Source organism: Thalia democratica, chromosome 9, assembly GCF_965202585.1.
Source record: "Thalia democratica chromosome 9, ktThaDemo2.hap1.1, whole genome shotgun sequence".
NCBI classification, from domain to species: domain Eukaryota; kingdom Metazoa; phylum Chordata; class Thaliacea; order Salpida; family Salpidae; genus Thalia; species Thalia democratica.
In genome coordinates, this window is record NC_139173.1 from 20,298,592 (window position 1) to 20,324,919 (window position 26,328).

The 26,328-nt window shown below is 28.5% G+C and overlaps 1 protein-coding gene across 1 annotated transcript; it reads right to left on the bottom strand.

Annotated features, from left to right (window-relative positions):
- Positions 1 to 812: 812 nt before the first annotated feature.
- LOC145844157 (uncharacterized) lies at positions 813 to 22,121 on the bottom strand. Its single transcript, XM_082951522.1, has 17 exons — positions 21,981 to 22,121; positions 21,260 to 21,366; positions 16,792 to 16,927; positions 15,747 to 15,795; positions 14,615 to 14,714; positions 13,937 to 14,002; positions 8,207 to 8,303; positions 7,937 to 8,031; positions 7,451 to 7,555; positions 6,920 to 7,021; positions 6,334 to 6,477; positions 5,793 to 5,957; positions 5,343 to 5,432; positions 3,495 to 3,587; positions 3,081 to 3,193; positions 2,469 to 2,616; positions 813 to 1,315 (listed from the first exon to the last, which is right to left on the bottom strand). Exons 1-17 carry the CDS (start codon positions 22,099 to 22,101, stop codon positions 1,139 to 1,141), a joined length of 1,908 nt encoding a protein of 635 aa, XP_082807648.1. The 5' UTR covers positions 22,102 to 22,121; the 3' UTR covers positions 813 to 1,138.
- Positions 22,122 to 26,328: the final 4,207 nt, after the last annotated feature.

Sequence of the window (26,328 nt, forward strand, 5' to 3'; positions counted from 1 at the left end):
TTTTAATATAGTTTAGTTAGGCTAATATTTTTTATCAACTGAAATCATTCGAACTGAATTGATACTAGTTTTCTAGTAAGTATTTTCTAAAATAAAAACTTGTATAAACCAAGAAAATAACATTCAACACAATGAACTTTATATCTTTCTTTTTTATTAAAACAAAACTTAATACAGAGAGTACCTGTCCAGGACACAGTCTATGTTTGTTTAGATTTTTTTACGGCATCAAGTAGATAAATAATCAAATGATTGTTTGAAAACTTAAAATAAACTGAAATTATTTTTATTTAAAACAGTTTACTTATTACATTTATAATATACTATAATTATTATCACCTAAAACAAATAATTATTGATTGAACACTTATTCAGCTTATGAATTTATCATATCATAAACTTAATAATTTTGTGTTTTTGAAAAATATGGTGGAGGTACTTTTGTTTAAGAAATAAAAACTTAAATTTTTGATTATATTTAAAACATAAGCTACAAAAAAATACATATACAACTAATTTTTAATCTAAGTTGCCAATTTAGATTCACACTGAATTTAAAAAACAATTACAATATTTTGATATGTGTTGGAGTTTACTAAGTTTTTATTCAACTTAAACCAAAAATAAACCTGTAAACAAAAAACGTAATTTTCTGTTTACAACAAAGTTAGTAAAACAATAAAAAAAAACTATAGTTTAATTCTACAACAGCAGAATAAATAACTAACTTTTAAATAGGTTTAACAACAATATTCAAGTAGTTAAATATAAAAAAAAACAAAATGAGTGTTATTATAGTTATTATTTATAAACCGAAAAAATTAGCTGTTAAATAAAATTGAGAAAAAAAATTATAAAAAAGAAACAATAATAGCGGAAAAGACCAAATGAAATTAAAAAAAACTCATTTCCAAACAGTAAGAGCAAATTAAAATGAAAAAAGTTGCTAACCAATTTATATTTAAAAAAATACTTAATTTACAAACTTAATTACAAACAGAAAGGAACCAAAATTTGTGTAAATTTTGTTGATAGTAAATTTCTTTAAAAAATACTTCTACTGAATAACTGTTAGAACTTATACTGAACCTTGAGACAGTCCTCGAAACCGATCAATTGTGCAAAACTGTCAACGAGTTCACATGCTTTCAATTTTCAGCACCAACTCGTCGGCGCGTTTGATCTGTTCGTCCAAGCCTTCCAACGTGTGCGTGTTTTCAGCTTCTTTCTTCACCACCTCCTCGGTCATCCGGTCGACTCTCAACTGTTTCTTTTCGACTTCGTCTATCTCCCTTCTCTTTTCGTCGCAAAAGTCCTGAGGTGTGTTTGTAAAGTTTAAAAAGTTACTTTTTTTGTTAGTGAATGTTTTATACATACAATTTCATTAACTATGAAAATTTACCAAAAAAAAGTGCGGTTTAGAGTATTTATGATAAAAACATAGCTCGACTGCTAATTATAGATTTAATATTAAATTTAATTAAAATTTAATTGAACATCTTACGTAGATATAAATATCAAGTTCACAGTATATTTCAATTATTTTTAAATATAAACCTTTAAAAATAAATACTGATATAGTCATGTAATAAAAATATTAATTAGCTGTTATTTATACTTAAAGCTTTAATGTGTAAACATCATAAAGCTCTTAGTAAAACTTCTAGACCTAGCAAGACGTGTAGTTTTAAACTATAGTGTGAAATTGAAATAAAAAAATATTTTAAAACCATCAAAAAATAGTACAAACTTTATAATTTAAATAGTGAGTAGCTGTAAATTTGCACTAATAGTGGTTTAGAAAATTAAACTTTTAACAGGGTTGCCACTTTTTTTTTTTCAACAATTTTTACAGGTTTTCCAAATTTCTTGCAAGTTTTTAAAAGTACACATTTTTGGGTCTATTTTTAATTTAATGTAATAAGTTAAAGGTAAGAAACTGTAAATAGTATAAAAACGTTAAAAATATATGTTTTTTAATAAAAATTTTTTGATGATGACAAATTTTTTTTTTCAAATTGATAGGATCTTTATGTCAAATCAAAAATTTAATACTGAACATGTTTAAAAAAATATAAATTCCACGTTTTTCCAGGTTTTTTTTTCAAAATTTCCTTAATTCCAGTTTTTTTCAGGTTATATTTGCCTAAATTGTCAAATTCCAGGTTTTACCAGGTAAAGTGGCAACCCCTGTTTTAAACTTAAATTTTCAAGTTATTTTAATCAAAAATATAAAATTGGTATGTATAATATTTTTTGTATAAAAAATACAAAAATAAGTTTATAGTTGAATAAAGTAAACATAAAAATTATAAAAAAGATGATGCTTAATAAGTACTTTAATTTGCAACAATATAGCAAAAATAAACTTGTTTTTAAACATTAATTTAACAAAGTACTTTTTAACTTAAAGTGAAATAAACTTTTATGATGAATTTATATCTTACTAAAAGAAATAAAAATCAAACCTTAGTAAATTTTTTGTAATCTTTTTCAGCTTGCAGCATTTCCTCAAATTCCTTGTTATAATTCTCAACCAAATGTTCAAATTTGTTTTTCAATTTCTCTGTTTTTTCAGCTTCTTTTATTTTCCTTTCTTTTTCTCTTTTTTCGTATCTGAAAGTTTAAATAACAAAACCGTCAAAAATAGCTAAAAATAAGTTTGTAATTAAAAAAATAAAAATTACCTACTTTCAAAAATTTAAGTCAAGTATAAACTAATTAGAAAAAATATATAGTTACTACAGGTTTAAAACCCATTTTTATTAAAAATGTTATTTTTAGGGTTGCCTACATGTCTTTATAAATAACTAGTAGACTTTTTTTATAGTATTTTTTTTTTGCTGAATCCTAAAAAGACTTGGAAACAATAATTGTAAAAGACTAAACTAATTATAAAATAGCTTTATAAATATTATAAAAATTTGTTTTTTTTTAACTTAAATGCTAGATCTGGCATAACAAAATATGTACTTATTTGTTTTAATCTTACTCAACATTATTAAACAACCCCTGTCTTCCAAAAAAACTTTTATTAAGAAAATCAAACAGTTAATATAATAAAACTCGTGATTGCATACTTGGTTTGTAACTGTTGAAGTTGCAACTTTAAATCTCCAATATTGCACACATTTCCTCGAGTCTTGTAATTGCTGTTCGTGTAACTTTCATCATCGTCTATTCTGCCGCACTCCTGTGTTAAGACTTTTTAGTATTACACTACTTAGCTAAGGCTATGAAAAACCGAAAACCCTAAGCAAATCAACAAAAACAATTTAACGGATATTTTGTTCACTTCAATTTAAAAAAATAAGGTGTAAAAAACTTAAAGTTGTCATAATATTTGTTGAAGCGTGATTTTTTTTAATACATAGAATAATAAAAAAAAAGTAAAACTGAAAATAATTAATGATATAATTCATTAATATATCAATTTATGTTAGCTGTCAAAATGTTATATTAATTTGTAGCTAAAATTTTAAAGCAAAACTAACTCGCTGCAGTTCCTTTTCGATATTTTCCTCAACACTTCTTTCTTGCTGGCACGCCAGAAGTTCTTTGGTCAATCGCTCACATTTGTACGTTTCCTGCAAAAATATAATCAGTAGAACAACAAAATGACTTTAAAAGTGAATACTTTATATTAGTAAATAACAATTTTTTTTGTTGATTTATGCTTAGAAAATTATAATTAAAATGATTTTTTAATAAGTTTAAAATTTCAGTTTAGCATCTACTTCACTACTGTTTTAAAAATAATATGTAGAAAAGTGGTTAAGCACCTTGAATCAGGGTAAAAGTGAACTTACGTAGAATGCACACTTTACATTGCTAGATAAATTTCAAATATAAATAGATGACGTCTACTCATTTTCAACAAAAATTAGTCATTAAAACTTATTTTAGAGTTGCTAGATTAAAACATTAATTATTGTGTTATTATATTATTCATTAAATCTTTCTTGTTTAATAAAATAGCATTTAAACTAAAAAAGAAATTGATGCCACTTATTTTCTAAATTTAGTGTGTACCTTATTCTGGTAAGTACCTCTTAATGCGTACCTAATTGATGTTCCTACCGTATATACAGTTACCCACATGTTTATAATAGATAATTTATTAAACTTGTTATAAAGATTAATTAGTATTCGTTTAACAAATTGATTTTTAAGTTACTTTGTTTGAAAATACAATGATACTACAACAGGGGTCGGCAAACTGCGGCCCATTGGCCAAATGCAGTCCTTGAAGGGTAAATAACGGCTCACTACAATGTTTTATTTTAAACGGGCGCGCGAAAGGTAAGACTGCAAGCCACGAGCATGAGAATCTAGTTTGCTAAACCATAAATTTTTGAAACAATTTACACTTGACATTTTAGGATTTGTGATGAAGAGTAAAAAATAAGGTCATCAATAAAATTTATGGTGGACTTCAAACTTGTATTGGATATTCTGAGGTTTAGAAATTTTAAAACTTACACTAGATACTCCGGGGTCTGTAATGAAAATCAAAAAAAGGATCGCGCAGCAACTAAAATTACAACTGCGGTCCGCGAATACTTTTACTTTTGAAGTTTAGCTCGGAACCACCAGACGTGCCTACCCCTGTACTACAACCTTACCATAAAATGCTTGCTCAATAAAATTTGATACTACATTTAAACACATATTAAGATCCACATTAAAATATAAAACAAGTAATTGAAGAAACAACTTGAAATTTAATAACCGTGTATGTTTAACTACCACTCTTTTGTAGTACTTTATCAATTTATTTACAGTCGTTTCAGATTCTAAAAACTTAACTTATGAGAAAAAATAAATCATCTCTAGTTCATTAAACTTAACTTTTTTAATTAAAACTTTGAAAGAATATAAAGACTTTCAAAGTCTAATAATCACTATCTATAATTGGTTTACTTCGGTTTACGAAATTGGGTAAACTAGAAGCATCCAAGGATAATTACATGCAGGGGTTGCTTGTTAAAGTATTAATAATTATATTACAATTATATCTAAGTACGCAAAACAGTTAGTGAAAAAATTAACTCTTTTTTTATAATGATCTTTTTGTTCTGTTTGTCAATAGAAAATAGGCTGACGTAATATTCTGCTTTGAGCTTCAATTCAGCAAACAAGTAAAATCACCACACGAATAAAACAAAGAAAATTTAGTTGAAGTGTTAGATTTAATTATAAAATTCAAATTTGATCTGCTATCTGTTTTCAATATTTTAAGACCACATAAAAACAATTTTAAATTGCAGAAATTTAACTTTTAAAGTAGCAAGCTCAATTTAATCCGCATACTACCGCTCCATAAGTTATTGCACTCTAACCTGCGATAATTTGTTTTCTTCCTTCTTAACATTTTTCTTCACTTTTTTGTGTTCATCCTCCAATCCAAAATGCACGTTGTCAACAAATTTCTGGTAGAAACAAAATTTACTAAATAAAAAAATAAGAACTGTCAGACTGTTTCAAAGTTTTATTTTAGTTGCAATTTTATAATTAAGCTACCTACAATTGAGATGTTATTACGCGTCCATTATTTTTTAATTACTAGTACAAAAATAAAACTTTCTTGTACTTATTTTAAAAACTTGAGTGTATTAACAACTTAACTTCAAATATATAAAAATTATCGAAAAAAGAACAGTACCCAAAAAAACCCAAAAAGATGGCACAAAAATTTCTCAAGTTGTACACCATACTTAATTTAAAAAAAAAAATTTCTACTTTTAAAAGGCTTTACTTTCTTGACCAGTATTAAATCTAAACAAAAATACCGATGCTCGTTTGAGTAGCATTTGTTTGACGCCATCGATCGGCAGTTGAGAATTTTGCATCAGGAACTGTTGGTAGTTTTGACAATGTTCATCTGATATGATTCCTGTTGAATTCCTGAACAAGCTCTCGAGATTTTCATCACAATCGACCTTGAGTCTCTCGTACTGTCAAATGAAATTTTTGTCAGAAAAAAATGGGCGTAAATATGCTTTAATTAATGTAAACTTTTGTAAATTTTAGTTAGATTAATGCAATAAATTTTTGTAGCCTTGTGCTGAATGAACTTGATAGAGCTTTTTTTAATAAGTAAAACCATAGTAGCAAAATGTGTCAGATTAAAAGTACATATTTGTTTGATCTGATAAATCAAAACAGAAAATTTTACCAAAAACTACTTTTAAGTAGTTTAGAACAGTCTTACATGCATACAATAACAAAAAACTATAAGACACAAATAAAAACCTTTATCGAAAAAAGCCACAAAAAAAAAACTTATTCAGGTAAAAAATTAATCAAACTGCAATATTGAAATCAACTCACCACGCTCTCGGCCTTGAGAATTTTCGGCAGCTCCTTCCTCTGTTGCTCCTGCAGCACGTGGAGCCTCTGCTGGAGGTCCTGGTTGTTCTCCTGGTGGTTCAGCAGCTGCTGCTTGAACTTCTCCATGTCCTTCTTGCTGTATTGCTGGTGGAGTGCAGACACGTAGTTAATACAAACACACATGGTTAATATATACAGGGTTGCCAAAGGTTTTTTATAAAGTTTTCCAGGTTTTCAGAATTTTTTCTTCTTTTTTTTTGGCCTATATTGTCAAATTACAGCTATTTCTAGGATTCGAGGTTTTTAACAGCCCTGAATATAGGTGTCAACAAAAGGAAACAGTGTTTTGTTTTTAACTAAAATAGGCTGTGCTTTGTTTCTAAAGCATCGAGCACTGCAAACCAAATTTAAAAATAAAGTTACAAACACTAGTATCATATATTACATAGGTCGTAAAAAAAAAAGTTTAATGTTGATAATGAAATAAATTTTTTTTTGTTAACTCAAGTCAAAAGTGTACTAACTGAAACTATATTTAGTCAAGAAAATTTAATATGATTCTATGCAATAACAAAAATCAACCAACTTGGCAGCAGACGTCCGATTTAAGTTGTGCAAGTTTTTTCTTTTCACTTTCAATGTCGGCTTGCAAACTTTTGCACTCGCTTTCTTTCAATTCGACTTTTTCCTGTTGGTAGATTCAGTTCATGAAAAATTACGTGAAACTGCAATAACATCTACGTGTACAAAATAATCAATTATAATAATTCTTTAGTAGCCAATTGAAAAAGTGTTTTAACAGCCAAAGCTAATAAAAACAGCAAATATATCGCAATGCTTTTTTGTTAATCAGAATACTATAACAACCTTTTCATAAAAAAATCTGGAGCTGTTTTTCTCAGTCTTAGAACAAATGGTGTTTGTTAAAAAAAAACTTTATGAAATGATTATAAATAAATACTTAGTCTTCGTTGTCCATAAACATTATTTATAACTTACATGGCAAAACAACTAAATAATAAAAATTACCTGACTTTAAGTTTAATATACCAAAATACATTGGTGTCACAAATGAAAAACCTCTTTCCCTATCACTGAATGAGAAAAGCAAACAAACCCTTGATCTGGGCAGGAACGCTTCCATTTCTTCGAAATACTTCTTTAATCCGGTCCATCTAGCCTTCATGTCCTCGACCTCAGTCGCCAGCTTTTGAAATTTGGCCTGCACGCGATTTATTGGTGTGAAGCACAAAAATTAAAAATCTTGCATTGCAATAAAATTTAGAACAAGTTTAAACCATGGCTTTAAAAGAACTAGCGAGGCTCGTTGTGAACTTTTTTTAACTGATATCGTCAAGTGGAATTTGTGAGACACTAAGTAAGTTTTACAATATAAAGTACAGGACAATGCTTTATGCATAAAATTTTTCAGGGTAAAAAACTTCAGAGCTTAAAAAGTTTTTACTACTAAAAAAAACACAAAATAAAATGTTTTTAAAAAAACTAAACAAACTTAAATCAAATTAAGTTATACATTATTAAAGTGACTTTATTTATTTAGTTTACGAAAAATACTATTTTTTACTATTATTTAAATCCAAACTTCTTCTTGTTTCAAAATTTTCATGTTGCATTCTATATCTTTATTTTCTCTCATAACAACTTTAACTTCTTCTTTTACATTTTGTCTAAGACTTTCTGTTAAATTAGTTGAATAAAAGTGACAACTAGTTGCTAAAATCAAATTAAGTTTCACTTAAAAAAAAAAGGAATTAAATTATTTTTCAAGATTAACCTTTACTAAGAAACGCATCTCAACTCTAACAGTATTTAACTTGTACCTGATAAAACATTACACTTTTTTAAAACTAACCAAGTCTTTTTTCCACTCTCAGTTCAACCTGTTCAAAAGGTTCGTCTTCGTTGTCCATAAATTCTTCGTAGCATTCTCTGAAGTAATTTTGCTTGACCTGGCACAAAAAAAGTTGTTTTAAAGTTTAATTATTTTCAATAAATTTAGCAACTTTCATGCTATATTACATTACATTGGAAAAACCTGCAATAAGCTGAGCAAATATAAAGATACTTTAAAGTTTAAAATTAAAACAGTTTTAAAATTAAAACACATCGATTTAAAATTAAAAAATACTAGTAAGAACTTTAAGTATAAAATCAAATAGGGTTCAATCAAAAAGTAACAATATAAATCGAATAAACTTAATACTAAAAATGTGTAGGATAATTAGACTATAGCTCATTTTAGTGTTTATGTTTATACTTGTTTTCTTTTCAGATTTTACATTGTTAATAAATTATTAAACTAAATTGACAAGGAGTTATTCTTCATGTAAAATCTTATTCAATATATTTGAAAGAAGTAAAATGGTTATAGTAAAGTGCCCAATTCGTGGATGCGAGTTCCAGACGCCAGATCTATCCGGTGATGTTGTGAGTAGCCTTCTCAACCTCCACAAAGTGGAGCATCAGCAAAATTCTGAGTTATCCAATATTGGAGTAATGCCAAATGCACCTCAATTGATTCGACCAAGGGTTGACCGGGGGATCAGCCAAGAGACATGGCTTGCTTTCATTCGGAGGTGGGAGGCATTCAAGATTGGTTCGAATATAAGCAACCAAAACGCAAGCATACAGCTTTTTCAGAGTGCGCAGGACAAGCTTGGCGATCTTATGTTAGCAAGTGATCCTCGACTGATGGCCAAATCAGAAAGTTACGTTGCTAAACTGATGGAGTCGATTGCAGTCATAAAAGTTGCTATTGGTGTAAAGAGAGCAGAACTTATGAACCTACATCAGGACCATGATGAACCGTTCAGAACGTTTGCCACACGTGTACGAAGCAAAGCAGAAACCTGCAATTTCACTACAGTCAGTGAGTGTGACTGTGGGAAAAGCAATGTGACGAGCTACACAGAAGAAGCAATAAAAGACGTTATGCTCGCTGGCGTTGGGGATGATGACATAAGAAGAGAAGTTCTCAGTACTGAAGATATCTTATCCAGGTCATCATTTGATATAATTTCCTTTATTGAAAGTAAAGAAATGGGACGCCATGCAACTGAGAATTTGCGGACCATATCTGCAGTCTCTTCCTTTCAACGTCACAAGAAGGGACGTGTCAATATAGGAGATAAGTCCCAACATGTTCCGTGCCAGAACTGTAAAAGGCTTTTCTATCCTTTCAACGAAAAAGGTAACCAAAATAAAAAGCCTTTCAGATATTGTCTATCTTGTTGGCGTAGTCGATCAAAAAGGGTTAATGCTGTTCAAATCCAAGCTGATCGTTCTGATTTTATGCAACAAGATACCCAAATAATGTCACTACACGCAAGTAAAAGAATCATGTTGAATAACACCATATTCAGCAAGAAGTCCTTGCGTAAAGCCAAGGCAACAACTGATCATCCTCGTGCATCAGTCAAGATTGCTAGACATGGCACAAACAAGTTTGCATGGGTAAGTGCTTTAGTTGATACTGGAGCACAGTCGAACCTTTGGGGGTGGAAAAACTTTCAGGAGGCTGGTTTTTGTAAGAAGGATTTAATGCCTGTATCCATCACAATTCGGGCTGCCAATAAAATTCCTATTAACATTCTGGGGGCTTTTAAAGCAACTTTCAGCGGAATGTCTCCAAAGAAGGAGGTTATCAGATGTGATGGAATTGTTTATGTAAGCGATTCAGTGACCGGATTCTTTCTCTCCTATGAAACCATGGTTGACCTCCTGATTATTAATAAGGATTTTCCCACCATTGGATCTCAACTGCCTCATCAGCATTCTGAAGTTGCTGTAAGTTCAAATGAAAATGATCCGAATAGACTGGAATCGCATAAAGATGTGACCTGTGATTGCCCGCCAAGGAGTAGAGTGCCAGACCGACCAAACAAACTTCCGTTTGAGGCAACAAATACAAACGTGAGCAAAATGCGTGATTGGCTCTTACAAAGGTACGCAGCTTCAACGTTTAATGTATGTCCACATAAATTACTCCAGCAAATGAGTGGGCCTCCACTTGAGATACATTTGGAGAATGATGCTAAACCACGTGCTTGTCATACACCAGCTCACGTGCCAATTCATTGGCAGAAACAGGTTGAAGCAGATCTCATTCGAGATGTGAGGTTGGGTGTCTTAGAACGTGTCCCATTTGGTGAACCTGTAAGCTGGTGTCACCGCATGGTGGTCACCAGGAAACAGGATGGGTCACCTAGGAGGACAGTAGATCTCTCACCACTTAACAAGTATTGCAAGAGGGAGACGTGCGCTACAGATACTCCGTTTAAACTAGCGCGCAGAATCCCAAAGGGAACGTTCAAGACTGTAACAGATGCATGGAACGGGTATCATGGAGTTCCACTGAGAGAAAGTGATAAACACCTCACTACATTTATCACTCCGTTTGGCAGGTTCCGATATACTAGAGCACCTCAAGGCTTTGTATCATCTGGTGATGGTTACAATCGACGATTTGCAGCTATTTTATCTGATTTTGAAAGAAAGGAGAGGTGTGTTGATGACACCATATTTTTTGATTCAGAATTAGAGTGTCACTGGTGGCGAACAATAGATTTTCTGTCAAAAGTTGGCAATGCAGGCATCATTCTAAATCCAAAGAAGTTCCAGTTTTGTCAAAATTCCGTTGACTTTGCTGGATTTAGAATTTCTGATGAACGTATAGAACCTTTGCCCAAATATCTGGATTCCATTCGCAATTTCCCAACCCCAAAGTCTGCCACAGATATACGCAGCTGGTTTGGTCTGATAAATCAAGTCGCAAATTATGCCAAACTTCGTAAAGTCATGGCACCGTTTAGAGATTTTCTCAGTCCAAAATGTAAGTTTATGTGGACAGAAAAATTAAACCAATCATTTAATGAATCAAAAGAGATAATCATTGACGCAATAAAGAGCGGTGTTCAAATTTTTGATCTTGGAAAACTGACTTGTCTTAGACCAGACTGGTCAAAGCAAGGATTGGGCTACTTCCTTATGCAGAAACACTGCAAATGCAATAGCCGGTTACCAGATTGCTGCACCACCGGCTGGAAAGTGACGCTTGCAGGTTCAAGGTTTCTGAATGTCGCAGAAAAGAATTATGCTGCCATAGAAGGGGAGTCGCTTGCTATTGCTTGGTCATTAGAACAGACAAAGTATTTCACTAAGGGCTGCAAAGATCTTGTGATTGTTACGGATCATAAACCACTGGTAAAGATTTTTGGTGATCGCACCTTAAACGAAATTCACAACACGCGCATTTTTAGGCTCAAACAACGTACTTTGCCATGGTTTTTTCAAGTGCATTACATGCCAGGTAAAACTAATCTAGCGGCAGATGCTGCATCGCGTTATCCAAGCTCGATTAATGTAGTTAATTCACATAATAATGATTTGACTAACGAATCACTTCTAATTGCTTCATTGAGTAATGAAGTATGCCATTCAATGGCAATCACTTGGGAGGAAATTGTAGAAGAGACACTAAATGACAAAGTTCTTTCAAGAGTATCCAGGTGTATTGAGGAAGGTCGAAGCTAGAAACATGATGAATCTTTGTCAGCGTATTTTAGATACGATGATGCATTGTGCTTAAGTGATGGGGCTATACTTTACAAGGACAGAGTAGTAATCCCCGTCAGTTTACGATATCGGGTCCTCAACAAGTTACACTCGGCGCACCAAGGAGTCACATCAATGCATAGTCGTGCCCAACAGATTGTCTTCTGGCCTGGTATTACACAAGACATTGAAGCAATTCGGGCCAATTGTCAAAGCTGCAACCGCAATTCACCTTCTCAACCATCATTGCCACAAGAGGCATCTGATCCTCCTACAAACCCTTTTGAAAAAATATTCGCAGATTTTTTCCAGTTTGCCGGAAACAATTTTTTGGTAGTCGGTGACAGGTTATCGGGTTGGTCGGAAATATTTTCCACACCCAGCGGAACCTCTCAGGCAGGTTCGCGTGGGTTAATTAAGTGCCTCCGAGTTTTGTTTACCAGGTTTGGAGTACCCGAGGAAATATCGAGTGATGGTGGACCGGAATTTACGTCCAGTGCAACAAAGGAATTTCTTAAAACCTGGGATGTCACGCATCGAATATCTTCAGCTTACTATCCAAGATCAAACGGCAGAGCGGAAGTAGCCGTCAAACAGGTAAAAAGGTTGCTAAGATCAAATGTTGACGCTTCAGGAAGTCTGGACAATGACAAGTTTTTAAGTGCGTTGCTCCATCTGAGAAATACTCCTGATAGCGATTGTCAAGTGTCTCCAGCCGAGATCATATATGGACGTCAGCTGCGAGATAGTTTCTCATTCCTGAACAAACTTGACAAATTCTCCAATCCTAATGTGCGACCCATGTGGAGAAAAGCATGGAAGCTTAAAGAAGAGGCGCTCCGTACAAGATTTGTTAAGAATTCTGAAGTACTTAACCAAAGAGCCAGGGATTTGCGGCCTCTCTATGTTGGCAGTAGGTGTTTACTACAGAACCAGAGTGGCACTCATCCACGTAAATGGGACAGAAGCGGAGTGATAATGGAGGTGCTTCCACATGATCAGTATGTAGTCAGAGTTGATGGTTCACGGAGACTTACTCGGAGGAACAGAAAATTTTTAAGGATGTACAACCCAGCCTCAACAAGCATTGAAGCAAAAACTTCCCATAGTTGGAGCAGTAATCTACCAAGCTCACATGAGTGCAATGTTGGTCCTCAACGTCCTGATTCTTCTGTAAAGATTACAGAGGATTCCAACAGTGCCAATAGTGGTAAAACCAGTGAGGTTGAAGCGGATCATGAAGAGGTTGAGGAAGAGTACATTCCTGCTCCTATAGTTCCCAAAAAAAATAAGGTGCCGCTTGCTTTGCGTAGGTTGAAAGACTTCAATGCGCCAGGGAGGCTTGAAAGTGGAGTACTCCAAAGTAGAAATAACCGTAAGTGAAGTCTGTTTGTTCCTGTTTATACAAAAATTTGTGCTGAGTGTTCAATTGATGCTGATAGTGATGATTGCTGAGCCAGGAAGGATTCAGCGTGAAATAGCATGAATTTGTATTGTTTTTGATTTATTTAGTGCGTTTTATTGCAGTTTTGATTTTCTTCAAATAAATCCCTTGTTTAAAGATTTTTTATTTAAGTCAATTGAGTTTTTTTTTAATGCATAAAATTTAGTTTCATCTTAGTAAAATATTTTTGTTACTCGTTTAAATCCCCGCTTGACGAGCTATGTCATTGCCTTAAACTTGTTATTATCTTTAATGAGCTGGAGGGGATGTAGGATAATTAGACTATAGCTCATTTTAGTGTTTATGTTTATACTTGTTTTCTTTTCAGATTTTACATTGTTAATAAATTATTAAACTAAATTGACAAGGAGTTATTCTTCAAAATGGAAGTATTTATACTTAAATGTTAACTTAAAAAAGCACAAACTAAGAAAAAATTATGTTAAAGCTCTTTTATAACATAAATAAATGTGAGTTTTTACAAAATATTGCACTAATACTTTTGAAATAATCAATAACTTACAAAATTTTCTTTTTAATTATTGTATAATTTTTTTTGATAAAACAAAAATATGAAAAACTCACTTTTTTAAGTTCGTCAGAGCAATTTTCTACTATATCGTCAACAGCTGGCACACTATACTCCATGTACTGTTTTTTATAAATAGATATCAGATAAGAATTATTAATGTATTTTATAAAAGTTTATAAAATATGCTATACGATTTGAAAAATTCAATTCGAAGAATTGTCCTCAATAACAAAACCGCTTATAAACCCAATTTACATAAAACAATAAACCTTATTTATAACAATGAGGCAATTAAAAAAAAATTAACAAAAATAAATTTATCGATACTGGAAAGTACTTTGAAATCGCCCAATACGTAAGGTGAAAGGATAACGAAAATAGATTTATTTTTTTAGTAAAATACAACAAAGACAACATTTTGAATCAGCAACTTTTAAATGTCTTTTACTTTTCAATGATTTATGAAGTCACTGTTTATTACCAACTAAGTTTATTTGTTTTTAATACTCTATCAAAGTATTATTTTGTAGACTAAAAAAAAATCAGCTTATCTTAAATATGTTGTAAATAAAAAATACAAAATGTAATTACAAAGAACATACTACAACAAGCAGTTCATTTAAACAACTTACAACTCCAGTACCTTGATTTTCAAGGTGAAAAACTAAAGTCTATATCAAATATCATATAACAGTATTCTAACTCATTTTATTAACTTATTATGAACCAACCTTGACAAGCTCTGCCAGCCAGCACAGGACGCCGGTCAACTGGGGATAGTTGGCGGGAACGGCATCCTTCAGCTTGCTCCTGGTGATTTCAAACGGGTACCTGAAATTTGGCGCTGGTTTTAAAAACTCGTGATTTTTAGGTTCAAGTTGTACAAGATTTGGATAAATAAAGGTTAAAGTTTGTAAGTTTAAAATAGAGGTAAGGTGTTTTGTTGTTTCCAGTTTTTTTATAAAGGTTATTTTTTTTATAAAGGTTTTTTAATGTAGATAAGGAATTTTTCTTTCAACAAATTAGATTTATTAACAATATTATACAATATACTGTTGTAGAGGATTTAATAATTCACTTCATTATAAAATACGTGCTTTTTAGAATAATAAATCAGATACTTTTGTTATACAATTTATGATACTTAAAAAAATTCAAAAAAACACTTTAAAAAATCAATATGTACCTTATATAAACAATACTTAAGAATTATTAATATTTTTGGTAAATAAAAAGCGTAGATAAAATACTACATGAAAATTTACATCGAATTCTTTACAATATTATTTAGAATAAACTTTAAAAAAAACTATAGTTTTAAAAAATGCTTTGGTTATTTCCATATAAAAAATTAAAGAAAACTTGATTTAAGTTTTTTATGGTTATTTCCATAAAAAAAATTGATTTTCAGATTTAAGTTTTCATAAATAAAGGTCAACGTTTGTAAATTAAAACATAAATAAGGTGTTTCGTAGTGTGCAGTTTTTTTTATTAAGGTTTTTTTAGTGTGAATACTGATTTTTTGTTAACAATTTATATTTATTAACATATTATACAACATTACTGCTCTAAAAGATTTTATAGTTCATTTTTATTATAAAATACGTGATTTTTAGTATAATAAATCAGATGCTTTTATGTTACAATATATGATACTTAAATATTAAAAAAAAAACATTAAAAAAATCAATATGTATTTATATAAACAACTAATTATATTATTGGCAGACAAAAATGTAGATAAAATATTACATGAAAATTTAAACTGAGTTCTTAAGAATAGTATTCAGAATAAACCTTTTTTAAAGTATAGTTTAAAAAAGATTTTGGTTATTTCCATATAAAAAATTAAAAAAAACTAACTCAAGCTGACGTAAAAAACTTAGCATGCAGTCTTCTAGTTTCGCATTTTCTGTTATTAATTTGTTGTTTTTATGTATTTACTATTTCAAAAATGCTATAAAGTTCTAGAATTTAACTAAATTCAAATACTGTAAAACTAATTAAACTAATTAAAAGTATATTATAAAAAAAAAGAAAGAAATATACAAAACTAGTTATTTCAAAAACATAGTTTTTAACAAGTGTTTTACAACTTAAGTTTTGAAACTTAAACTGATCATCAGAAAAACTTTTTTATTAGAAACTGGAAACTATTGAACTTGAGAAATGTTAAACATACTATGACGAAGTTGTGCCGAAGTCATGAATTGTTTTATAATTTTTAGAAGTAAAAATGTATATAAAAAGAAATATTCTATAAAGTGTTCTAATACGAGTTGTTTGTTTATTCAAAGAAGTAAAATAATTTTTAAAGCCTGTATATCGGAATTTATCTTTAAAACATGCGTTAATCTATTTCCCGCTCTGTAGTGTGTCACTAAGTTATGATGTTCGCATCATGAAATAAATTTAACGTTTAGTGAAGTAGCTACGAATTTGAGAATATCGATCTAAAATCAAACGCCGTGAGTTCCTTTGTGTAACAACTATTTCGTCAAGACTGTTAGTCTTTTACCATTGTTATTCTTTTCATAGTTTTACTTGTGTAGTGATTAAATAAAGTTTCATTCAAATAGTTATCAATTTTATTAATTAAGTTAGGATTGATTCTTATTGTGTCATAGTTTACAACTTATGAATATAAATTATTTGTAAATTAAGTATTGTAAGCTACTCGTAAGAAAGGCACGTAGATTAGCATACTTGTAAGAGATCCGTATACTTAAACCCTTAAACATAACCCTTATTTACAATATGTACACTCTGTGTTTATAAAGTAACAGTTTTGATTTAAGAACTTTTTTTTAATTTATATAAATGATGTATTCTAAATATCTAAACTATTACTACGTCATAATATCTTAAACGTCCTTAAGTTTTAAAATTTCACAACATTACAACAAACCAGGGTGTCTCGCTCTCCAATTGGGATCTACATGTCTTGCGAGAAAGTCGAAAGTCTCTTGGAAAAGCCTGCTAGAAATACTGGTCAAGTCTTTCTTTTTCAAACTACCACCTTTGTAGTTCAGCTCCATGAGAAACTGTAAAACATTGAAACATGAACGCTGTACTTTATTTTAATTTTAGAGATCTATAATGTATATAGACATTTCAATAGTATTTGAGTTATTGTAATTTTTTTTATCTTATTTTTTTTTTTTAAGTTTAAACTAAAGGGCATATATAAACTCTTCGTTTAAATGTCAAATAATATAACCATAATAAAGCTAAAGATTTTTTTATGTATCTAAACAGCTAAAAAAATATCAAGCTGGAAATGTAATTTTCTAATAAAAATCAAGTAGAGCTGTAGACAGATTTAGATTTCATTCCGTTAATTTCATCTTTAAGGGATACTAATGACCATAATCTTATTTCATTTGGAAATAACATTAATAAAAATACAAAACCAAATTCTGAAAAACTCTACTCAGACTTTTATAAAGCATATTTTAAGAATGTTAATAAACATTTATAAGGAATAAGTAAAAAAATTCTCGATAACACCTCACAAAATCTTACAAAAGTTTTATGATGAATTTATTAGTATTGTTATAATTTCAATCACAGTATTTTTGCCTACAAGCCAAACAAACCAAAAGATATCATTCTTTTATGAAAAATATGCTAAAAGAAAATTTCAAACTTTAAAAAAATGTAGATCTGATATGCAAATGATTAAAAAATACTGACAGAAATAAAATTAATATCAAAAAGCTGTGAAAATCTTCATCTTAAAACATGGGAATAGCTTTTGCCATTTCCAAACACAAGAAGTTTTTTTTTTGTAAAATCAAAGCTAAATTTAGATCCTTCTTTTTCTTCATTGTTGATTTTTTTTTTGATGAAAATTTGATCTGAATTTTTTATATGTTCTTTGTTCAATATATATTTTCTAAAAGTACTTAGTGATGTTTATGAAGACAAAAAGTTTAAACTTTTTGGAAAAAATTTCTTAAATGCAAAATTTCTTTATAAACAACGATTATCTGTTATACACATGAAGGAATAAATAATTAGAACACCATAAAATATTTCTTTAATCTATATATTCACAGATTATCAAACTTTACTCATCTTTAAATGTTCCCAAGCTTATATCTTCGATAACAAACAAGTTGAAAATATTGTGTGTCATACCAATACAACCCTTCTAATTAGAGATCAATATATCTAACAAGAAGTAGCTTCTGAAGAATTTTTAGAGATATAATTTCTTTATAAATACTTGATGATCATATTTTAAATAATATATTTTCATCTAAACCAGGGTCTCCCGAATTGGTATTTATGGTTCCTAGGGGCAATAAGCTGCAAAAGGGTAAGGGTGGACTTACTAGTAAAGGGGGTATTTAGATAATTCCTTCATAGTAAAGGGTTCCCAGGAAATTCAAAACTTACACTAGATAATCTGGAGTTTGAAAAATAGAGCAAAAAAAGGTCTTAGTTACATTTCACAGGAAAATCGAAAATTACACTAGATATTCTGGGGTTTGTAATAAAAGGGGCGATGATTTTATAATTTTATGAAAAAGAGAATTTTATTAAAATGAGTTATACCCTGATCTAAACAAGCATATTGTTTTCACTTATTAGATTGCTTGCATCTTGGTGTTTTTTTTTTTGGGAATAAGTCAAGTAAAGTAATTTATACAAATATCCAAAAATAAATTTACATTTATTGTACTTTAAATTAACAAAAACAACATCTTAGTACAAAATTTATATTTGTCTTGATAACGGTTTCCCAATTTTTTTTTAAATAGCTACCTTTAAAGAAATTAAAAAGCTGTGGCCCCTTCAACAAGATTAATCAAAAAAAAAAACCACAAAAACGCCTAAAACCTTTTTTTTTTTTGCTTTTCATCATTAACTCCAGACTATCTAGTGTAAGTTTCAAAACTACCATACGGTCCCTTTGCTGCTCCTGACCCCCTGTGTATCTGTTCTGGCCCAATTTGAGAAACCCTGGTCTAGATGCTAAGTTTAAATAGTTTCTTCTTGGAAGGACCAAAAAAGTAGTGATTGGTATAATATACAGGGTTGCCACTCGTTTTTTCAAAAAATTTTCCAGGTTTTCCAAATTTCTTCCAGGTTTTTAAAAATACACATTTTTATGTCTATTTTTAGTTTTAAGTTAATTTCTATATAAGAAACTGTGTTAAATAGTATAAAAACATTGAAAAGATACTGTAAAGTTACTTTAAATATGTTTTTTAATAAAATAAATTTGATGATGACAAAAAAATTCTTATTTTTATAACAGATTTTTTGTGTCAAATCGAAATTTTACTACTGAAAAAGTTAAAATTATTAAAAGTTCCAGGTTTTTCCAGGTTTTTTGATCAAAATTCCAGGTTTTTCCAGGTTATTTTTTCCTAAATTGTCGAATTCCAGGTTTTTCAAGGTTTTTCCAGGTTTCCAGGTAAAGTGTCAACCCTGAATATATTCTTAATCTCAACCTATTCTTAGTGCCTCAAGGAGAGGTCGTTGGTCTACTTTTAATTATAATAAAAGATATAGTTCCAAAAATTGACCCTGGCAGCAACCATAACCTCTTTGCAGACAGCATAAAAATATTTAGCAATTAACAAAAAATTACAGTTTTATTAGATACAGTGTTGCCACTCATTTTTTCAAATTTTTTCCAGGTTTTCCAAATTTCTTCCAGGTTTAAAAAAAAAACACTTTTTGGTCTATTTTTAGTTTTAAGTTATTTTCTATTAAAGAAACTGTGTTAAATAGAATAAAAGCATTAAAAAGATACTGTAAAGTTACTTTAAATGTGTTTTTTAATAAAAAAATAAAAATGATGACTAAAAATGTTAATTATATGATAGATTTTTTGTGTCAAATCAAAATTTTACAACTGAAAATGTTAAACATATTAAAAAATCCAGGTTTTTCCAGGTTTTTTTCAAAATTTCTCAAATTCTAGGTTTTTCCAGGTTATTTTAGCCCAAATTGTCAAATTCCAGGTTTTTCCAGGTTTCCAGGTAAAGTGGCAACCTTGTAGATAAGATTTACTATTGGCTCAAGTAAATAAATTTTAACATAAATTCCACATAACATCATGAAATATCTATAAAAACAGTTCTACCTCGACTTTAAAATAATAGACATACACCTACTTTAACTAAATGTTCAAAAATATCAAAAAAATGTGGTTGAAATAAAAAAATGAAATCACCAAAATAACTTTGTTTACGAAATTGCATCTACTACAACTTTTTATGTTTAACTTTTTTTTTTATAATTTTATTAATATAAACATCTTATAAAAAGTGTATGTGATAAATATTTGTTATAAGTTCGAATATAACACACCAATCTGTGCTTGAATAATAATATTAACTATCTGGAATCAGTTCAAAGAAAGTATTCCTCAATAATTTTTTACAATACTGCTTCAATAATTCTTATACATCATACATAGAAAGACTATCAATATTTAATACTAAATCTCTAGAGTATAAAATACTTGTAATTGAGCTCATTACTGCTCAAACTAGTTAATGATGAAACTAAAATTAATTTATAAACCATTTTTAAGCCTTAATAAAAAAACATTATAACGTAACAAAAAAAATGACATGCAGACATAATTTAAATAATAATGTGTTGGATAAAAAAAATTTATTGATAACTAAATTATAAAATTAGCTCCCAATGAAATAACTATATGTACAAATGTTGAACAGTTTCAATTAAAGATTAAAAAATTTATTTTAATCTCAATATTTATCAGACTTCTTTTCTCAGCAACCTCTATCCAAGAATAATAAACAATTTGTCTATGTTCTTAACAAATGTTTTTTTATCATCCTGCCCATGGATAATGTAACTATCCTTTTGATTTATAAATTTTGTAATTGATCACTACAAAGTTTAAACTTTGATATACTTTACTTTCGTCTAATACCATATTTGTGACACTGTACATATATTTTTTATAAATTACATGTTCCTTTAGTATAAGGTTTATTTGTTATACTTATTTATAAATTTCAACTTTTATTTTCTTATTTTTGAAAATGTACTTTTTGTGTTTATTTCTCTTTTTTGTTACTTTTGTAAGTAAAGTCTTTTGGTTTATATGGCTCAGGTCTTATAACCTTGGTTCAGCTTTGGACAAAAAACTAATAACAACAGTAATTTTTTTCAACTCTTATTTTTTATATACAGAATAAGTCTTATTGTTTTCAGAGTATAGTTTATTTAATTATATAAAACATAACTTATAAGGCAGTTTATTTAAAGACTGAATTATTTTTTTAAAGCCCATTATAATTGAAAAAATCTACAACTTTATGTTCTTATAATCTTTAGTATAACAGGTCATTTCATATAAAATTTAAACTAGCCAAGTAAACCTTATATAAAGTGCTGCAAGCTAATAGTCTTTCTTTCTTGTCATTGAGTTTACGCGGGTCAGGCTTTTTTATTTGGGCAGGTGTATGCATCACTTTTGTAGTGGAAGCTGTAAATTTATTAATATAACAACTTTATTAATACTTCACAAACGTGAATGATTTTTTTGATCCTAATTAAAGTTTTTACTACTAAATTTTTTTTTTAACTTAAAAAAATATCTGTAATGAGTTGCTAATTAAAGATAAAAAACTGTTATTAACTTTCCTTAAATAATTTGAAAAGTAATAGCAATCTAAATATTAAGATGATTAAATTTTCTATCCATAAAACATAATACGTTTAAAATCTTAAACAAAAAATTTCAAGTATTAGTTCTTTGAGTCAAAAAATATTGAGTCAAAAGACCTTAATTTATCTTGAGTCATCCTGAGTTTTTTAAATCCTTAAAAAAAGTTTAACCCCTCTGAGGCAAACTACTTATACAACATGTTTATTTTCCTTATAAATAAAAAAAAAGAAAAGCTGCTTATATGTGCATCTACATTTGATGTTTAAAGAGATATAAATATATATATATAACAACAATAAATTGAAACTAGTCAAATAAATCTCATTTAAGATCTTTAAAAAAATCTGTCTTGAGATTGAATCTTAAAACTATCCTGAGACTAGCTCAGCTTGGACTGGCGTAAATATTTACTTAATAAAGAATAAACAAACCTAAAGGGTTAAACCTATTACTAGGTCTGTTATTTTTGATCACAGTGCTTGTAGTTGACTTTCTGGCCAAGCTTCTGCGAGCCAAGCTGGACCTCCTGCTATTGATGCTGTGGCGATCCATGTTAGAATTTTTTTAAGTCTAAAAAATTTGGGTCTAAAAAATCTATACACAAAAGTCTACCTGGTTGTTTTTTGAACTTATGAGAATAAAATGACATTTAAAATGGTTATAACTCATAAATATAACAAAAAATATACAGAATATCAGAAATAAATTGTTTATTTAAACATAGCAATTAAACAATGCATATATAATTTTTTGGCAGTTCAATTAGAAATAAAATTTTAAACAATTACAAATTAACTAATTGAAAAAAAAACAATTACTTAATTTAATCAAATGTAATGAAAACAAATTATACAGTACCCTTCTTTTATTACACTGACATATGTTTCTTTGTGTTAAACAAGTCAACACGCTTAAACTGAGCTATGTAAAAAGATAATACTGTAAGGAAAGAATAGAACTTAAGTATGTATATACATGTACCCATTAAAAATAAAAATTATTGCTATGGGTTTTTAAAGGTTAATAATAGATAAAGTACTTAATGTTAAATCCCATTGTTCTAAAACTATAAAATATTTATAGTTATTAAGTCTAACTGTTCAAAATATAGTTTTAATCGTTTGTTAACATAATTCTTCACACCTTTATATGTTAAGTTCCAAGTTTAATTGGAAGCCTGTATTCAACTCACAGATAAACCGTGCTTTTTTACCTACTACGCCTAAGAGAGCTAGTAGGTTTTTTACTGCAGGTTTATACTTAGCATATGACTACCTTGTTGTTTTACATTTTAACTTTCATATATAACACAACTTACTTATTAATTATTTAAAATATCTGTAATATAATTACAGCTATATTATTGTAACATTGATATTTTAAATTAAACAGCCGACTCCTACTTTACCAATTAATTATTTTATTAATTATAAAATAAAATATATATTAAATTTAGTTCATTATGATTTTATGTATGTCGCTGTAAATTAATTATTGGTCAGTACATCGTAAGCCTAATAACAATTTTGTTTTTTTGTGTTTTGGTTTTTTCTTAAAGTTTAATTTTTTCATTTTGATTTTTACATTTGAACTAAATCTGCTTCCTAATTCTATATAACTTTGATTCAATCATTACAAACATTCAATATATAATATACATGTTATATCGATTTTCTGTGACTCTTATTGCCTTCACCGTTGTTAAGTTTTATAAAATTTTATTGATCAACTATCTAATGGTTAATGTTTTATTTTTGTTCAAAATAGATTACATAAAAACTAAATTAATGATCTTTGCAATACAAATTAAATAGTTTAAATGGCCTCATTTACATTGTGACATAATTATTAGTTGCAATGAATATATTTTTCATTAGTTAACGACAATAAATTTTGAATCAGTTATCTTTCCCATTAACGTGAGTTGTTTGTTTATATTATAATTTGTTGTTTTGCTGTTTAATTTAGCTTACTTTACTTATTTTAGACTTAATAATCATAAATATTATATAGTTTTATAACAGTCGGATTTAATATTAAGTATTTTACCTATTTTTACCTACTAATAACTATTATCTGTAGAAAATATCTTATTTTAATGAAAACATGTATACACATATTCTATTCTGTGCTTCTATTCTCTCATTACAGTAATTATTTTTTTACAGAACCCAGTTGAATTGTGTTGATTTGTTGACACACAGAAACATATGTTGGTAGAATAAAGGAAGATTACTGTATAACTTGTTTTTATTTAGTTATTAAGTCTAAATTAAATAAATTAAAGTAAAAATACAAAATAAGATAAAAAAAATTAATATAAATTATTTATGTGAAAATGAAGGAAGTACTAATTCTATAATATTTACTGGTTACTAATCATTGAAAAAGAATGTATCTTATAATTACATTACAATATATATGAACATTAGGACAAGCTAGTTAATTTATTCTACAAAGTTAGATAATTTATTCATTATTAATGTGTAAAAAAGAAGGATACTGTATAATTTGTTATTATTATATATTCCAGTGAACTTGTAGGATCTTTTGTTAACAAATGCTTAAATTCATATTTTGAATAGATGTGTTAAGATAAAGAAAGTATAAATAGGAAATATATTATTTGTTATACCTTTTATAAACTTAAGACTTTACCAAAAAATATTATTTTAATATCAATTTTAAACTTTTTTATTAACTGTAAACATTTTATTTACAACTATAATTTGTTACAATATCTTAAAACTTTATAACATCTAAAACAAGTTAAGCATGTATACTTAAGCAACTAAACGAAAACCAAGTAATAATAGGGTTGCCACCCGTTTTTTCCAAATTTTTTCTAGGTTTTCCAAATTTCTTCCAGGTTTTTAAAAGTACAAATTTTTGGGTCTATTTTTAGTTTAAAGTTAAGTTTAAGGTAAAAAACTGTTTTAAATAGTATAAAAACATTGAAAAGATACTGTAAAGCTACTTTAAATATGTTTTTTAATAAGAAAAAATTTAATGATGACAAAATTTACTTATCTTTATGATATACTTTTTGAGTCAAATCAAAAATTTTGTTACTGAACATGTGAAAATTGTTAAAATTCCAGGTTTTTTCAAAATTTCTCAAATTCCAGGTTTTTCCAGGATTCTAGGTAAAGTGGCAACCCTGTAATAATGGTTAAAATCATATAAAAAACTTTTAAGCTCAAAATTGTCCTAATTAACTAAGAACATTTAAAAAAATTCTAATGAATCATAATTTATTTGTATTTTTTTTAAGGTATTTTTTTTTCATTTTAAAAATTGTGTTTATATAAGTATTTTAGTTAAGTGCATAGGGGGATAATCACTATCTTCACAATTTGGCTTTATTTTTTAGAGTTTTAATTAAACTAAAAGATACTTTTTACTGATTTAAAAATTTCAAAATAGTTTTTGGGATGTAGCAGGTCAATTTGGAGGCAACAATAGGTTTCTTATGGGAGGTGCAAACTAAAATAGCAAAAAAAGACTGTCACTAAAAATCATCTTCTCCTACATTTTTTGAGATAAATACCTCAAACTTTCAGGAAACATTCCTTGTAATATTTGAAAAATTCTATTGGAAGGATTTTTTTTAATTAAAAAGAAAAATTATATTAAAAAATAATTAAAATAAAACTGTTTTTTTTTGTTATGTGGTGATAAAATTTTATTTTTTAATTTATTAAATATGTTCCGACAGATTTTTTTAAATATTGCAAGGAACATTACCTTAAAGTTTAAGGTAGTTATCTCAAAAAACTTAGGAGAAGATAGATTTTTAATGATTTCTAGTTATTTGCTGTTTTAATTTTTGCCTCTCATAACGAACCTATTGTAGTCACAAACTTCGACTGACTATATCTCAAAAATTATTTTGAGTTTTTAAAATCTGTAAAAAGCAACTTGTAGCTTTATTAAAAACTCAATAATATAATACAAAATTGTGAAAAAAGGTGATTTACCACTCTTTGCCCTTAATTGTTAGCATTTTTATTTTTTTAGTAATTTTCAGCATTAAGTAAAACTAATAAAAGTTATAAAATCTCCACACAAACATATGTTAAACTTAGATTAGGGTTTCCCAAATTCATTTTCATAAATATGCCTTTGTAATGAATTTAAAAATGATCACTTCTATTACAACCCAAGAGTATCTAGTGTAATTTAGTTTTTGCATCTTCAATACTTATCATCCCCTTACTATCTAAGTTTTCAAAATTGCCTCCTCCCCTTTTGGAAAATTCTGATCTACACCTTGTAGATATTCTTACAGAGTTAACACTCTTCATGACAAAATAATGGCCCTAATAACTAGCCTAAGTCAGCCTGAATTTATTAAAAATAATTTAAAAAAATACTTGCATTTTGGTGTAACTGTTTTAACCCATTGTTCACGTAATTATGTTTTAGTGTGCATAAGAAACTCTGTAAGACAAAAAAATCATAATCAGTCTTTTTCTAATCTTCAATCTCTTTATTCTAGTTATTGCTAAGGTCTTAAGGGATTAATCACTTTTATTTGAAATTTAGTGTTATTATTTAAGTTGAAAACTAAGATACCAATTTTCTTACTGTTTTTAAAAATTCAAAGTAACTTTTGAGATATAAGCACAAAAGTTATGAGTTCAACTGGTTTTTTATGGAAGTTGCAGACTAAGAAGGCGGAAAAAGACTATTTGACTAAATACCTACATCCTCCTTTATTTTTTGTGCAATAGGTTTAAAACGTTTTCACTCTATTCTTTAATAAATTTTGAAAAA

Coding starts and splice junctions, on each gene's coding strand:
- LOC145844157 (XM_082951522.1), bottom strand. CDS start 22,101: ATGGATCGCCACAGCATCAATAGCAGGAGGTCCAGCTTGGCTCGCAGA. Junction 16,928..21,259: donor CTTGCAGCACTTTATATAAG/GTTTACTTGGCT, acceptor AATGTTTTACAG/TTTCTCATGGAGCTGAACTA. Junction 8,032..8,206: donor GAGAGTGGAAAAAAGACTTG/GTTAGTTTTAAA, acceptor CTAATTTAACAG/AAAGTCTTAGACAAAATGTA.